This window comes from Idiotropiscis lumnitzeri, chromosome 10 (genome assembly GCF_059441095.1).
Source record: "Idiotropiscis lumnitzeri isolate Australia: NSW breed Sydney's pygmy pipehorse chromosome 10, RoL_Ilum_1.0, whole genome shotgun sequence".
In the NCBI taxonomy this organism is placed as follows: Eukaryota; Metazoa; Chordata; class Actinopteri; order Syngnathiformes; family Syngnathidae; genus Idiotropiscis; species Idiotropiscis lumnitzeri.
In genome coordinates this window covers 5,799,552-5,816,683 of record NC_142400.1, presented here as the reverse complement: position 1 = coordinate 5,816,683, position 17,132 = coordinate 5,799,552, and the positions used below count along the sequence as shown (strand labels likewise).

General features: G+C 42.1%; 2 protein-coding genes across 2 annotated transcripts; one reads left to right on the top strand and one right to left on the bottom strand.

Annotated features, from left to right (window-relative positions):
- Positions 1 to 6,363: 6,363 nt before the first annotated feature.
- Positions 6,364 to 13,763, bottom strand: dedd2 (death effector domain containing 2). Its single transcript, XM_088307210.1, has 6 exons — positions 13,551 to 13,763; positions 13,319 to 13,417; positions 12,499 to 12,993; positions 11,841 to 11,972; positions 11,264 to 11,407; positions 6,364 to 8,843 (listed from the first exon to the last, which is right to left on the bottom strand). Exons 3-6 carry the CDS (start codon positions 12,956 to 12,958, stop codon positions 8,452 to 8,454), a joined length of 1,128 nt encoding a protein of 375 aa, XP_088163336.1. The 5' UTR covers positions 12,959 to 12,993; positions 13,319 to 13,417; positions 13,551 to 13,763; the 3' UTR covers positions 6,364 to 8,451.
- Positions 13,764 to 14,418: 655 nt separating this feature from the next.
- rabac1 (Rab acceptor 1 (prenylated)) lies at positions 14,419 to 16,791 on the top strand. Its single transcript, XM_088306996.1, has 6 exons — positions 14,419 to 14,527; positions 15,007 to 15,144; positions 15,213 to 15,425; positions 15,575 to 15,672; positions 15,895 to 15,996; positions 16,486 to 16,791. Exons 2-6 carry the CDS (start codon positions 15,026 to 15,028, stop codon positions 16,572 to 16,574), a joined length of 621 nt encoding a protein of 206 aa, XP_088163122.1. The 5' UTR covers positions 14,419 to 14,527; positions 15,007 to 15,025; the 3' UTR covers positions 16,575 to 16,791.
- Positions 16,792 to 17,132: the final 341 nt, after the last annotated feature.

Sequence of the window (17,132 nt, the reverse complement as noted above, 5' to 3'; positions counted from 1 at the left end):
CCCCACCGTACCTAATATTATGACTGGTGTGATTGTGCCATACAAGGCCACTAAAATATTATCCTTCTAACCTTCTTGACACACACACACACACACACACACACGCACTCCCGCCCGCGCACGCACGGACGCACACGTGCGCAAGGAGACATCGCGCAACGGCAATCTCTCGCATTAATTGAGAAACTGGCCGAGCGACCTTTGAACCCTGCAGGTCATTACCGCATTGTGCAACGGGCCAGAGAGGGCGAGGGGACATTTGGCAGGTGGGGGTCGTCGTGCACAGAAAATGGATTCATTTTGTTGCTTGAGATTGTGTTTACAAAATAAAAGCGTGCAAAAGGAATTAGAGAGTAAGTGTTTTTTTTTTCTAGTGTGTATGCCACGTAGGCAAATGTTGAGGAAGGTCTAGATAATAAGTAATAACGTGTGCTTGTGATCAAGTGTACGTCCAACATCTACACAGCGTTATTTACGTTTTTTGTTTGTTTTTTTTAAATAAAAAACGCGTGCAAAATGTCATTTCGCTTCAAAAGTGGTGCACTTAAAACATCACATCACTGCGTCCACGATGAAATAATTTTTGTCTCGAATTAAATCCAGCTACATGTCACAAAAATGACTTTTCGTTGACTTTCCCCTGGAGAAAAAGACGATAAATAAGACGAACGATATTCAATTGGGTTTTATGTGACCAATACTTAAGTATGAGTACTGTCATTAGTTTTGCACAAAATGTGTGCGTTTCCAACAATTTCAAAGTCATAAGCGCAGCTTTCAATTCGTTGCATTTACAAGTGAATGTGATTTTTTTTTCGCAACAATAAAATGCGATGTGCATTTTCAAACATTAGCCATGTTATTTTTTTCTTAACAATTATTTTTATTTTAGCACAGGAGTGCACCAAAATTTCAACAAGAATAAATTTCGTCTAAATGAATGAAAAAACGTTTATCCGAACTGAAGTTGACAAGTTGACATATTTAATAGTTGCAAAATACATAACATTGAAACGTTAAATGACTGGCCATATTAAATTATGATTGCTTGTGATCCCAAATCAGCATTTTTAAAACGAGCGAATTGATGCAATTTATTTTTTTATTTATTCAAATATTTTATGCAAATTAAAAAATATTTATGGGACGTTGTAAAACTTTCCAAAAAACTTGAACTGAATAGTTATACATGCATCAGACTTTATTATGCATTTACTTTTTATTTGAATTGCTAAATATCTACATGCATTCATTGACTCTTCATTTTGGGGAGCTTTTAAACATTTTGTGGATTGGATTTTAAACTAAGCGTATAAAATACGATTAAACTTCGGTTAGATTGTCATGATAAATTTAGCTTTCATTATACGATTTTTTTTAGGTTGGCCAATTGATGATTGCGGGGAACAATACGATCAGCGGCCACTTCATTAGGTACACCAGCAAACTGCCAAATCTGAGCCACTGTAAAAGCAAAGCCTTAACAAAAACTATAAAGCTCGATTTAGTGTCACTAAATTATTCATTATTATGCTTTCTATTAAAAAACACAGAGTTTTGGATAAAGCTCTCGTTGTTTGTATGATGCAGGTGTCCAATGGGTGGATTTTTTTTAGTTCGCTTTTTTTTTCAGTTAATAAACAAATATGTCATGGTTAATACCTTACATAATAATGCTCATGAAAACAAACACACATGAATACACGCACGTCTACACCCCAGAGTTGACGAAAGACTCAAAAGGGACTCCATTGAGTGCCCCATTCATACTTTTAGTGACACAAAACCACAACAAAAAACACATTTGTCCCCGTCTATGAAAACAACAAACATGAGCATTTTTATGTTTAACACGGAAATTGCCGAATCAGCTCTTGTCCTGACCGGTGCAGGTGTTCTTAATGACGTGTCCAAGTATTTTCTCCCAGTCTTTCTGTACAGTTATTGAATGTACTTATTTATGAATATCTTACACAATTATGCCCGCAACAGCACACACAGACAAAGTTCGACTACAAGGTTGAGAAAAATATGCAAATGACATTCCGCTGAGAGGTCCCACTTACACTTCCGTGGGACCCCTTTGCATTATTCCTCAAAATGTACCACCATTAAAAACATAACCAAAAAAAAGAAACGTCAACACATAACACAAAAACAAATAGTGGTATGTATCAGACACAAAGTTTTGCATTGCGCAATCGACGCAGCGCACCCGGAGCGAGGGCGCAGCGCAACCGGCCACCGAGCCACCATTCCGGGGCCCGGAGCTCGCCAAGCGCCGGAGGCTCGGAGGTCTCCAACACCCTGGCCGCTCTCCTCCTCTCCGCTGCCGGGGAGAGAGAGCCGCCTTGCCGGCCTCTTTATATACAACGCCCCGGCAGATCTGCCTCCTCCTTTTAATTGATTTTCTCATAATTAACTCAGTGTGTCCATCGATTTCCCCTCCACGTGGACGCTGTGTTATTGTGGACACTACCACGACGACTACGAGGCAATATCGACCACGCATGCCGCACTCATCACGCGAGAAGAAGGATGCGTGGTGTGCAAAATCGCGCACCTGCACGATCACGTGTCAGGTAAGAAGAGAGGCTTGGGTAGCAATGGGGGCGCAGGGCGGGGGTCGGTGGATTTATGGGGTTAAACAGGTGCCCACGTGACACCGATCCACGCATATTCCAAGTGGGGTTTCCGACTATTATCGAATCAATACGTATAACAAATACAAAAAAAACGGTACATGCGCTCCCCACGGGCCCCGCGTAGAAGTGGAACACAGGAAAGGTGGCACAAATATGAAAGCAGACATCCCACGCCCCCACGCGCCCATTTGTGGCACTTTAAAAAAAGAATAATATTTTTTTTTTAAACAGAACATTACCAGAGCTTCCATCGGCGAACGTCTCCATCCACACCACGCGAGCCAGCTTGTCTGGACAACACTGGGGATGGAGAGGATGATGGGGTACATGGGGAGGCGGCAGAGGTGGGGGGTGGGTGGGGGGGGTCTTGATGCGGCTGGGATAGGGGGCTCCGCAATAAAGCGAGAGGGTGTAGAAGGGGGGGGGGGTTGGTAACTCCCCATCCTTTTATAGCACCCCCCCTCTCCCTCCTCTTCTCCCATTCTTTCCCCATCCCTCATCCTCAACGTGGATCTCGCTCAGCGGTTGCCATGGCGACCCGGTTTGCTGTGATGCTGAGGAGAAGGATAAAAGAAGAGTAAGAGGGAAGGTGTGATGGATTGAGGGGGTGGGGGACGACACATGAGCCAAGTTGTTTAACTTTGACCTTCTGGGTGTTTATGACGTCACACCCCCAGCGTGGATTTTGCTTTCTGCCACGTGAGCATCCTGATTTGAATAATAGGCCCGCTTTTGGAGCGGCATAAAAAAAATACTGCTACAAAACTGCTGAGCAAGACATTAACATTAAGTGCAAGAACTTTTTGTACATTTAAAAAAAAAAAAAAAAAATCAACCCACTCAAAATTTTAAAGTATATTGACGTAGGTTTACTATGTTTGTCTTGCATAGAATTCCAAATTCACCCAAAAAATATCAGGCCAATTGATGTCGTAGTATAGGGCAGCATATGTAAATGCAATTAAGAAGTAGTTGCCATCTAGTGGTGAATGGTGATATTACTACTTAAAACTACAGTCCACCCATGCATATTCACAGGAGTTCGGCACCTGCAAATTCACACAAATAAAATATATGTCAGCGTCATCCCAAGCTGTCGACGATGTGCACACATCTGTGTCATTACTCAAAAACAAGTTCTGCCAACTTACATCTTTCTCCTCACAGCTGTGCTGAACTCCAGTTTGGTTGGGTTCGATGAACAGCAATTTGCATTCATGTGCTGGTCTTATTCCACAGCATCCTGTTGTTTCTCAAGTTCTTGCCGGCTGAAATGTTTACATGATCAGACAGATGACAATATATATTGCAGTTTTTTTTATTTTTTTTGGGTAGTCCATCCATTTATGATTTTGTTTCACGCTTTTCCCCACCAAGGTGGCGGATGAGGTGCCACAGCTTGGATAGTTTAAGGGTTAAAAGCTTTGAAGAAATTAAAGATAAATACAAATAATAAAATTCTTCATAACCAAATTATTGCAACAACTTTAAGATATTTCTCAAGTTAACCAGAAAAAAATAAATAAATCAAATAAGCAGAGAAATCTCAAATTATGATTTTGCTTTTAAATCAATTTGGATGCCTTCACAGACTTCTACAACTTCTATTGTGCATATGGATGAACCACTTTTTTAGGATTGGTTACTTAAACTTTGATTTTTAAAACGATAATAAAAATAACGATAGTGTCGAAGAGCAAAAATAAATTTCTTTTTTTTATTGTATTTGATCAGTTGTAATCAACCAATGCCAAACAAACGGTCCTTAACTCATTCAATACCATTGACGGATAAATACGTCAAAATCATTTTTTTTTTTACTGGGCTGGTCGTGAATGAGTTAATGATGGATACTATATCTGAATGTTGCCATACAGAGTCAAGCATACGACTAATAAATCAAGAACGGAAGAAATTAAAAGTAAAAAAAAAATTTAAAAAAAGCGATTTTCTTGCCAACAGCTCCTGGAAAATTACGGTTTTGCAAAGTGATAAGCATCCTCAGGGAGGCCGAATAATTAAGCCATTATTGGTTGTCGGACTGCACACTGTTACACGACATTACGTCTGTACATGTACATGTCCATTTTCCAATGGAGCGGGTCAATAAGCAGCAGCAGCAGCATGGGACTCCATCAGCGAGAAGCACCATACCCTGCAGGTTATACAAACAATAACGCCGGTCCCGGTGGGTCTATAGTGTCTATCAGCTTTAGATGACACGTTCCAATAGCGCGCTGATTTGGGCACCCGAGACGACTCGAGACGGCTGGCGTCTCCATCCAATCAAGGAGGTGAGAGGAACACCTGCGGACAGCGGGGATAAAGTGAAAAGCCGACGACTGCTCGGCCTCGCGCCGGACCACGTGGCATTAGCTTCTGGTAGCGCCATCCAATTTGCACACACCAGAACACCTCTGATGGTGTTTTAGGCCGATAAAGCCAAGTGTGTGCATGTCATCGAAATGTTTCATGTAACGCACTCAAGGGTATTCCCAATGTGATTTGACAATTGCGCCTTCTCTGACCCCCTCGGGTACCCTTGACTTGGCTGAAGATGGGCGAAATTCAGGCTTGCCGACTGGCCGTGTGCATCTATGCTGGTCTAAACACTATCAGGAGCACCGGGCAAAATTTAATATGCAACCTAAATTAGGAAAGCGGGGAAGTGGCAGTAAAACAGGCCAAATTCCAGATGTTGGGTATGAGGCAAGGAAAGAGCCGTGTTCCCGGTATCAAGTCAAGTTTATTTGTATATCCCTTAATCAAAAGTCGGTCAATACAAAATCCTCCACGGGAACCTTCCGGGTGTACGGGGGACGGCGATTGGGCAATAAAACAGGCCAAAATACAGATGTCAGGTACGTTATCACGGAGCGATGACTTTCCCGCAAAAATGTAAAAAAAACAATAAGAAGAGTACTCACCAGTGTCGGAAATGAAGGTGTCCTGTGAGGCCTCATCTTTTTTTTTGCTCTTATCGGCGCTTTCGATATATTGCACTAATTGTTGTTAACGGTAGGCTTCTGCGGTGGCAAAAGTTGAAGTCTCGCGTGACTTCAAAGGCGTTGCTGCTTTTACAGACAGTACAAGAGGGAAATAATCATGTGAACTCTATCAAAAAGGTCTGAGAGCGTTGGACTTGCAGTAGAAGACGCCAAGACTGCTCCAGTTTCTCTGGCAAGTGGCGGCGGGGACACATTATTTGGAGAATGGGAACATGACAGAGCGTCTGGATAGTGATGCAGACTTTTCCAGACTAGGCTTTTGCTCTCCGGAAGGGTATCGCAGCATTTGAGACGCAGCACCGTGCAGAGTGAGGCTTTGAAACTGTTACGTTCGCCCAAGGCAGGCTTGGGGCACTTTGGCTGGCCATCAAAAGGGGGGAAAAAAAAAATGTGAAAAAATACAGGATGGAAACAGTTCTAGCAGGTATTTTCTCAATTGATGGGAAATTTTTTAAATATTTTATTAAAATATTTGTGCAATGGTACAAACCAATTTTCTCTCTCATGACAGATCTCAGTGCTCAAGCACCAAGATTGTAGAATTTGATCTTAGATATTTTCGCTCAGTCCCGAGCCACCGTGAACTGCTGGGTTTTATTTACAACACAGTGGTGCCTTGAGAAGCGAGTGACTACTCTCATCTCAAGGCACGACTGTACGTAATGCATTTTTTTTTTGTGTGCGATAAATAAAACCATTCTCAAACTCAACACCTTTATTTGTTTTATTAGTATTCACCCGTGATATATTACTTTCTTAATGTAGTTAACCACAACATGAATTAACTTTTTTTTTTTTTTTAAACACAAAGTTCCCAAGAAATATATTTTTCCTTTTTTTTTTTTAACAATATAATTTACCCCCCAAAAACCGTAAACAAAAACAAATAAATACTCCGCAGAGTCCAGCCCTTCAGTGCAGGCCAGTCAACTTATTCTAGTGGTTTCTGCACAAAAATGGCGGGCCTTATTGATCGCCGTCTCCCAGTGAAAGTCCAGGCATTAGTTCCAGCAGGTTGACCAGATGGCGTTCCGTCAAAGACACTCTAGCAGGGATGATCGCAGCCCGGATGCGTCCACTTTGGATTTTGATCTCCCCAACATCATTCGTATTGAGCCACACACAGTCCCGTCTTGTACACATTTTACTCGCGGAGGGAAGCACATGAAGCTCCCAAACATCTGAAATTATCATCCCGGCCGCTGTCGTGATGACTTGTCCACGGTCGGCCGAAGCCGGAAGCTAATCACCGATGTCATCTACTGCTGACCACTGACCGCAGCAATCACAAGCTGCAGGGTTATCTTCTTAGGACAATCCGGGATTCGCCTGGCTTATCTTAAGAGGGCGCGTTTGTGTCACCAAAGTTAAGACGCAAAGATCACTTTTCCTCGCCTCACTTTTCCCACTTCAAACATATTACAGCAAGGTGACCAAATTTTATCCGTGAGGAAACCGTGGCCAGCGTGAAAACCTGAGCACTGCGGCAAAGTGGAGATTGTGTATGATAACGCTTAGGGTGAGCTTTTGTAGCATGAATAAGCAAAGAAAAAAAAAATCCTGAACCTCATCTCGGTTTTCCAGTCCAAAAATATTGTGATAAAAAAAAAAAAAATACTTTATCCAAAAGGAGACTGTGGGCAGTATAAATATAAACAACTATGATCAGAATTAAGGGGGATGCTGTCCACAGTTCACTTTGGTTTTCAACTTCACATATAGTAAAGACAAAAATTTTAATTGGAGGAGATTGTGGGCAACACGAAAATAAAGAACTGCAGTAGAATGGGGCACTGGAGTTTGAAACCTGAACCTGTGTAGTTAAGGCAAAGAGCTCTTAAAGTTACGAGTCACACATTTTTCTTCCAACTTGCCTCGGTTTTCCACTTAAAAATATTTCAGCAGGGAGACAAACTTAACCTAAAAGGAGTTAAGGGTGAGTGGCAACTTTTTCTTGCTTTTTTCTTTCCTCAGCCCAGTAATCTGCAAGCAAACTGCGGGCGCTCCAACAAAGTGGAGGCTGTGGGCTATAATCCTACAGTGTCGAGAGCAACGGGTTCTCCAGAGTTAAGGCCCAAATATCTGTTTTCCCTGCACTCATCTTGGATTTCAAGTTGGCACACACAACTTTGCAGCAAAACCATTTTTATCCAAGAGGAGACTACGGGGAGCACAAAAAATGGAGTGGGACTGCAAAGTGGAGACTCAAGTATTACGTACTACAACAACCTGAGAAAGTTATCAGAGCTTAGCATCCAAAGATTGATTTTTACTACTTGCCTTGTTTCTACAAATAAAAAGAACACATTATCCAAATGGAGACAGTGGGCGACATGGAACTAGAGCGCCGTGGCAAAGTGAGGTTCCCCAAAGACTTTTTTTTTTTTGCTTATCACGCAAAATGAAAAAAAAAATGTTGCGTCTCACTTGAACTTGAAACTATTAACCAGCATTTTCAATGGAACCTTTTTGAGGCTTTCAAGCAACACGTTAATCAACGGCCAACCGAATTGGATTCGGTTCTGACTCATGTTCAGCGGGACTTACCACCATGAGTCCTTTCCTGCTCTGCCTTGTCCTAACATCTCCTCTTCCATTCTGCTGTCCTATAAAGTAGCACCTGGATGCAAATTCAAATGAAACTCAGCAGCATTCTTTGTCTCAACCAAAAATCCAAGCTACAAGGCTTACGGAAATGAATGGTGCTTGCTGCCTTCTAGTGGTCGCTAGAGGTATTACATGAAAGAAAGAAAAAACTGCCGCCTCTCAACATGTCAATGTGTTATCATAAATTCCACCTACATCCCCCGATGATTGTCTTTGTGATCAGCAGTCGATGACTCACGAAGCAGTCGGCGACCTTCCTCGTAATCGTCCTGGTCCACGCTGATGAGAAGCCGGACGCCCTCGGAGCCCGCCGCCGCTCTCAGGGAGTCGGTGATGAAGACCCCCTTGAGGGCCTCCAGCAAGGCGCCGCTCAGGTAGTCCACCCAGAAGGCCTCCAAGTTGTCCAGCTCGGTGAACTTGATGTCACACACGATGGCGCCCAGGTCTCGGGAGCGCAGCAGGGAGTCGGCCTGCCTGAACAGCTCGAACTGGCGCTCCAGAGGTTGTCTCTTGTCCGACGACACTCCGTGGCGCAGCGCCGACTCATGCTCTAGGTACTCAGCCCGCACCCTCAGACGGATGTCTGAGAGCGGGAGATGGTGATGTTGTGGTAAGGAAGGGAAGAGGGGGAGGAATGACAGGGGAGTCAAAACAAGGGGGAAGAGAAACAGGGACAGCAGTCAGAAATAGCATACTGATGGAGAGTTTTTTTAACCATTGCATGGTACCGACTTGGATCTGCTCAGCTTGACTCGCTTTTTGGTCTCGACTAAATAGTGATCGAAAGGTTATTATCGTTAACGAAAACTAATAGAATTAAAACAAAAAAAGTCGAAAAGAACTTTTGTTAATGACAAAAAAAACATGATTTATAAAAAAAAAAAAAAGGTAGCACACTTTACATAATTTTTGTGGAAAAAAAAAATTATTTTAATCTTGTAATGCACAAATAACCCATACATAAATAAAACAATTACCAAAACTAACTCTTCGAAACTAATTAAACAAAAAATGAACTCTAATAAAAAACCCAAATTAGTCAAACCCGGTCTAGAAGGTTGATTTATTCAACGCTAATTTGGATAATTGTTTATGCGCTTTAAAATTTCCATCCTTTCAATCAAACACAGGACACTGACAATGCAACCATGTTGACCGATGTTCTCCAAAGTGAAAGCAGGTGTCTGCAAATGTCTCATCAGGGCCAGTGTTTGGAGTGTTCTTTAAAACACGTGGCGGACACCCTAACACCTGAAGGGTCGAAGAAAAAAAAAAAAAAACTCCATCTTTTGACAAACAGATGACCGCGACTAATGAGAGCCCAGCATAGTTTCACGTCATTGGTAAGGAACACTGGCTAACCGCCAGAAACTGTCCCTGGTTTTGAAAGTGTACAAGCGTCAATAGCGAGAGCAGAGCAAAGTCTGTAACATGCAGCAGAAAATGGACGCCTTAATTGATGAATCACAAAACACCAATCACATAAGGGACGGAGTTGAAGAGCAGTTTCTCAAAAAGGAGCTTGTGACCGAGTAAGCGGAACACTAATTGGACTGGAACGTAGACATTGTCATTCTTGAGCGAGCTTTTACTAAAAGCAGCACAATGGTTGCCAAGAAACAAAAAAAAAAAGTGCAGTCAGGTAGAGCAAAGTGGCCATTTCAGTGAACTGCGAATGATAAATACTGCTGCCATTGAACTGCTTGACTTGGACACTGTGTCAGCTGCACACTCAGCAAAATTCCCAGTGGAAGCTTAGCATTGTGCGGCTCAGGAATTCTGCGTTCGGTTCTTTTGGGGTTCCAGCTCAAGTGTTAAACCATGAATCTGTTCGGAACAGGATTGGCGGTCATGCAACAGCACAGCGAGGAAGATCAGAGGATACATACTGTACTGAGCACGAGCGCCGCTGACAGACAGAGCGTTCCCCCCGTGTCACTATTCCAGAAGTGCGCAGTGGAAAGCGGCTGCTCGACGACTTTGGCTGCAACAGAAACTCATCTCGCCCCCTCCAAAGCTCGCTTTAGTGAGGAACAACAATTGATGGAATCTTTTCCATCAGAAACATAACGTAGAAATTATGCCATCCTCTACACCTACAACAGTGAAAAACAGTTCTACAACTAAAGACTTGAATCGATTCATCTGTCAATTAAATCGATGAATCGGATTTAAAAAAAGATCTTAAATTTCATATCCCTTTATTCACAAAAAATACAAAAAAAAAAATAAAATAAAAAATAAAAAATCTGACAAAATTTTGATCATTGTTTTCCAAAGAAAAGCAGCCTCGAATGTCTTACTTTAATTAAAAATGAAAGTCAGGTTTCAAGGAGGACAACAGAAATCTTAGCATAGTTAACTATTGAGAGGCTGAAATGTTAATTCAATTAAAACAATGTCTTGGAACGATTAATCGATAAGAACAGTTGTCGATTCATTTGACAAATCGATTAGTCCCCGAGTAATTGTTGAAACACTACAACAAATTAAAAAGGAGAACACAAGGGAGGAAGTGCATTTTGAGTCCAGTTAATCATCCTCCTGTTAATGAATGCTCAAAGTCAACACCGAGAGCCGTTTGTCGGCATCAGGCTGCGCGAGATGATGGAGCAGAAATGAAATGCATGCTTAGATGCAGGCAGAAAATATCCAAACAAGGGATGCTCATGAATGTTCTGAACTCCTGTTTCCATATCAGTACCGTTGAGAAGACTAACAGCCCGACTGACACATTGAGGATTGGAGATGAACCACTATAAAATGTAATATCCCAATTATTGTGACATTTGAAATTTATCATTGGTGTCAGCATATAAAAAGAACAACATGACAAAATGACTTGGTATGCAATTGGTTGTTTGTCATCATGGCAGCAGAAAAGCAAAGTTTGAGAACGCGGCATGGATAAAGCAAAAAAAAAAAAAAAGCGGATTGCCTCAGAGAAAATGTGGCAGGAAGAGATGCTCAACTATTCTTAGGGAATGAACATGCTGCTCTTACTGCATGATGCTTTCTGAGGCGGCGCTGGTCGTGGCAGTTGCTGGGCCTGCCTGCTGGTCGTCTTGGGCTTGCGACTCCAGCCGTGGCCTTTTTTTCTTCTCCTCTGCCTCTGCAGGGGGCCTCCAGCCACTGGAGGGTCAGACCCTATGACAGAAAGCACAAAATGAGTTAAGACATTGACACAAGGAGGATGAAGGAATTGGGAAAGCTGAGCATTCAACTTACAGAAAGTGAAAATGCTTTTACTATACAGGATTTGTCAAACAAGCGGCCTTTGCGTGTTGTTCAGGTCACTTGGTTTGACGAATTGACTTTTGCTACGTAGCTAAGTTGTCTCTTCTCTAAGTCATTCTTGTTTTCTATTTCCTTTTTAGCACTAAATAAATACTGATATAGCCTGTGAAACCAAGAATTAAAATAACAAAAAAACAATTTAGGCATTTGGTCAAACCACACAGCACAAGCCCTTGCTATATTGCAGATCTTTAAGAGACCGTATTTTCTTTTTTTTTTTGATGAAAGTCGGCCGATAGGGTTCCCTGGAATGCTATCTGTAGCACGGAGGGAGCAGTCATACCTGTTCTCACTTGCTGTGTGGCGGAAGGAAGAGACATTTCTGCTGGTCTATTGAAGAACATTCTTGGGCCAGAAGTGCACAACAACTCTCTGTGTTCTGCCCCCCATCGCTTGTCAGTTCTTTCTGGAGAGACTGCAATGTCATAAAACATACAGGGTGGTTCGTCATCAAGGGGTGAAAAGACTGACACAGGAAATAAGAACCTTACTCATTTTTTTTTTTTTTTTTGCCAATCATGAAAGAAAAAAAAAAGGGTAAATGGTTGACTTTACACGCAACTGGGCCCTTTTGAGCTGTGTTCTTCCGCTGAATAAAAAAACAGCAATGTCTGAGGAGTGCCTCAGTGAAATCAAGTATGCCGTTTTAGTAAACAGTGACTTTGATGCTAATTTCGAGGGTAAGGTGCTTGTCCGACTGCTTAAACTTGCAGCCAACAACCAAGCGCTCTAAAACAGCCACACCAGCATGGAGCCCCTGTCCACACACTGGGTGTCAGGCCAACTCTCCTTCGCCACTCTCAGTGACATGTGCGCACTCATGGCTGACAATGAGGTACTCAAGTCAATTATGGGAAGCGTAGGCATAGCTAGCGAGCAAACTGTACGATGTAAAATGCGTTATGCCATTCGTAGTGGTGCTATTGGGCATCCGGACTCACCTGTTCTTCTCCTCTTGTGGGACACGAGAGGCAGCAAGTCATGTCGGGTGAGGACCCTGAGGAGCTGCAGAAGCGGCTCCATCTTGCCTTCACTGATATAACCTTGCCTCTCCAGCTCCAGCAACAACTCCAGGCCACTCCTGGGCTTGAACCAGGCCACCGTGGGCCGCAGGTGGCCTCGAAATTGTAATCGCCTCCAGGCCGCCAGGAGCTTGGGACTCGGAGCCTCGCCAGTATTGTGCGGGTTGTCTTCCTCAGGCTTCACCGTCCAACTGGCGGGATCCAAGGGGTGAACGCTGGCACAGGTTTCACTCAGGAGAAAGGAGAGCACGTCGATATCGGCGTCCGTCAGCTGCGAGCCGACTACTTTGAAGACCTCATGGAGGGGCAACATCCCATAATAGTTGAGGCACTCAGTTTCATCCCAGTCAAATGAGTGCCTCAGCTTGCAGCTGGCCATGTCGACGTCACCCAGCCACTTTTATATTTTACTATCTGTATCAAGACAATGAACATATACAGTATATGTGATCAAGAATGGTAAAGTCATTCCATACAGAATTCAATTTTGAAAATCAATTAATGTAGCACGTGGTAGATACCTGAGAAATCTACTTGCGTACAAAAGCGACGTAATTACGACACTCCACTGATATACGACGGGTTTATGGCGTTTAAATCCGAGGATAGCATTTTTTGTAATCACGCTTTAAACAGGTGTCTTAACTAGCTAGCTGCAACAACAAGCTAACAGTGTTCCAGAAATATTAAGAAATTTAAAAATAACGACGTCTTATTGTTTGTATTATATTAAATTCACCTTTCCAAAGTATGTCCCTTTGTGGAAAAGGGAGGAAAAAGTCATTCGTCAGACGAACAGCGTCGGAAGAATTCCCAGGGTAGATAAATGACACCAACCCTGCGAGGGGAAACAAACATTAAAACGAGTCCTTTAATGGTGGACACCTATTTCGTACTACACTAGATAAGATATGACAAATAACACATTTGTCTAGTATATATATATCTATATCAACATTGTGTTTACGCACCGGGAGCTTGAGTTTGAAAGGACCAATAACGGGGATATAGCCGCGTCGCACAAATTAAACAAGTCTTCATAAGAATGCGCTATCGTCGATAATGACGCCTTTGTTGGGTCGTGAAAGTATTCAAATTAAACTGTCATTACGTAGAGAGTGCGATATTTTTGACAGACGGAGAAGAAACACTCACCTCCCTGCTTATAAAGAGACAGTCTGACAACTTCCTCACATTGAGAAACTGGCCAATCACAGCCCGAGTACTGATCGAGCCAGCGCAAATTATCGCTGGTTTGGTGTCAGATTTTTCACGGTCAATCAACAAAAGCATGAGGAAGAATCAAGTGTTAGCTGATCGTGAGTCAGTCATTGAAATTCTTTCTGTTGGATATGATCTGGTGTCAGTTATTATTCACAGTCTGGTCACATTTAAAACAGAGGGGCGACTCAAAGGCTGATCTGAAATCAGCTGTTTCAGACGAGGACGTCGTGTTTTATCAGTGACGTAAAAGAATGATTCATTGTGAATGAAGAACCTGATAATCTCAAGTATAATTAATATGTAATGAACAAAACGAATAAAATGTGTTTCCGACAACACCAAATAGTAAGAAGTAGACGTTAATTCTTAAAGCCTGTCACCTTCCTAGGCGCATAACAACGCTAAAAAAAATGGTCAAGCACACAGAACCTTCCCATCTATTTCGCCGGTCTGCTGTCAATTTTGGATAAAATCGCCTCACATTATTATACAAACATAACGCAAAGGCTGATCTCAAATCGGTTACTTCAATTACAATGGTGCAGAGCCATCTAATCTATGTTGCTTGTCTGGTGTCAGTTTTTTTTAGCCATGTCGTCACAATAACGCGGAAGTAAAACACGATAGCTGATCTCAAATCGGTATTCGTCGAGGTTTGCCAACTGGATTATTTTCTTTACGTCACTTCCGTCAACACCCGGAGACATCACGGACTTCTTCGATTGTGAGTGTGTTTTCTTTTACAATTGCTCATCTAAAGCAAACGTTTATCAGTTTGTTAGGATGAAACTTGAGTGAAATTGACGAGCGGCGTGCGGTCGTTTCTGTATTTGAAACAAAGACTATGAAGCGACTAGTAGCAAATAAACTACGCGTTGTGGTTGTGATTGTCTTTCGCCGTTTTTTGAGTGTTAAAAATCCTTATTTCTGGAAACGCGTTTACGTTACTTCTAAATACGCTGGAACGCGCACTAGTTGATGCCTGTATTGCGATGTACACATTTTTTTTGTAACGTGTCAGTGTCGCCTCGCATGTGGCTGACTCATATGTGCCAATGGAAAAAGAAACACTGTCTGCACGGTCGACTAACTTCAACCACATGAAGGCTCTGCTTCTAAATGTTAAAAAAAAATGATCATGACCATCCCAGTCACGTTTTTGAAGCAGGTCTCCCCTTAATTGTTACTCATTTCTCGTTTTAGGGTTAAATCAGATTTGTAGATGCAAGATCCAAAGGGTGAGAACTGCCAGGTGGACATGGAGAGCAAAGCTGGAGATGTTTTTGGTGCCGAGGATGTTCATGTGACCGGTATGACTGGTGCAGCAGGGATGCTAGCCAAGTAAGACGTTTATTACCGTTTGTTAACATAATTAAAAAGTAAATTTTCAATGATGTGTCCCTCCCCAGGCTGGGCCTCCCCAAAGGGTTTTCGGCCAGCGTGGCCAAAGATTGGCTGGACCGGCGGCGGCTGTCCATCCGGCCGTGGGCTAGCTTCGCGGACCATCGCAAGTTCTCCAAGCCACGCAACTTTGGCGAGATGTGCCAGCGCGTGGTGAAGAACGTGGACACATACAACAGCAACTACACCTTCATTTTTCTCGGACTAATCCTCTACTGCATGTAAGTGCCATTAAGTCATCAGATGAGGCATCTAAACTGCCCGTATGTGACTATGTTTTTTTTTTTAATTTATAATTATTTGATGGCTGCGTTCTATTTCTCGTGTGATATGGAGATGATAGATATCAGGAATGTTTTTATCTGTTCAGAATCAGCTCTCCCATGTTACTGATAGCATTGGCCGTGTTCGTCGGTGCCTTCTACATCATTCACCTTAAATCACTGGAGTCCAAGCTGGTGATCCTTGGTAAGTATTTGGGCCTGACCTGAAACAAAAGTTAGTCTTTTTTAAAAATAAATTATTAGCACATTACCACCACATAAAATGAAGATTCAAAGATACCAACAAATGGTGTTTTTTTTGCCATTTTTCCACCCTGTTATGAAGTTAAACAAATAATAAAGAACAAAATATTTAAAATCAGTCAGCTGTCTCATATTTTTGCATGACTTTGTTTTTTTGTTTTAGGCAAGGAGCTGACAGTCCCGCACCAGATGAGTCTGGCTGGAGGCATCTCCTTACCCGTCTTCTGGTTAGCTGGAGCCGGAGCCGCCGTCTTTTGGGTTCTAGGTGAGTCTGTTATTTAAATGCCGTTCTTTCCAATGGTAAGACTGACTCTTATTCCTTGAATGATGTATACACGCGGCAATGTTATGTACAGTAAACAGATACAGTTGTTTTCCATGCAAACAATTCTGAAATAAACTTACAGCTGGCGTAAAAATCAAGACTGAAGGGGACTGTATATTTGTTAGTCTTTAGTTAAAAAAAAAAAAAAACTAGGCTATTTCCTTGTTTGCATTTTTCTTTCAAATTTACACCCGTTAAACAAAATAGTGTGTTGCCACCTAGTGGTCGATAGTAGAATTACGCCCTCAATAAATTGTAGGCGGAACAATAAAAAATTCTTGAAAGAATTTTCGAAATAGTTGGACTGTGAACCTGAATCCCTTGATGGAGGGGGAATTACAATTTAACAAACGAAGACAAAATGGCCACATCATTAAAATGAAATAATATACAGTAATATCTACTTGTTTTTCTTTCTCCCGCTTTCAGGGGCGACCTTGTTCGTGATCGGCAGTCATGCCGCATTCCGAGAGCTGGAAAGCCCCGACATGGAGGAGCTGCTCATGGAGCCCGTGTGATATGTGCAAGCTTGGTTACAATGCGTTGCTGTTACACGTACGATCACTCAAGTACATGATCATGAAATTCTAAATTTGACTTTTTTAATACACGGATGCATCTTATGTCATCATTTGTATTGACGCCACTTTGAACCCTACAAAAGTGCAATGTAAAAGCTTTGAACATATTGAATCCTGTATTGATTCAGCACAAATAAAAATATTTACAAGTTTATTAATGCTATGTATTTGACGTTTATTATTTTCATCGGGTCTTATTTTGGTTTTGTGTTATAAATAAAGTTTCGTCCATACAAGCAGAATAAAATGTATTTTTTTACGTATAAACAAGGAATTTTAGACAAACTTGCATCTTCGACAGAAAGGACTGCGATTTTACTTTTCAAAGCAATCAACCAGATGGACATGTTAACGGCCAAAGTTTGACATTGTAGATAGAAAATCGGATTGACTTGAAATTTCTCGCACAGGTTGAACTGAATTTGAGCTACAAAAAAAACTGCTTAGGTTGTTGTGTTATCAGACAGGCCGCACCGCTCGACTCAACTTAGTCAT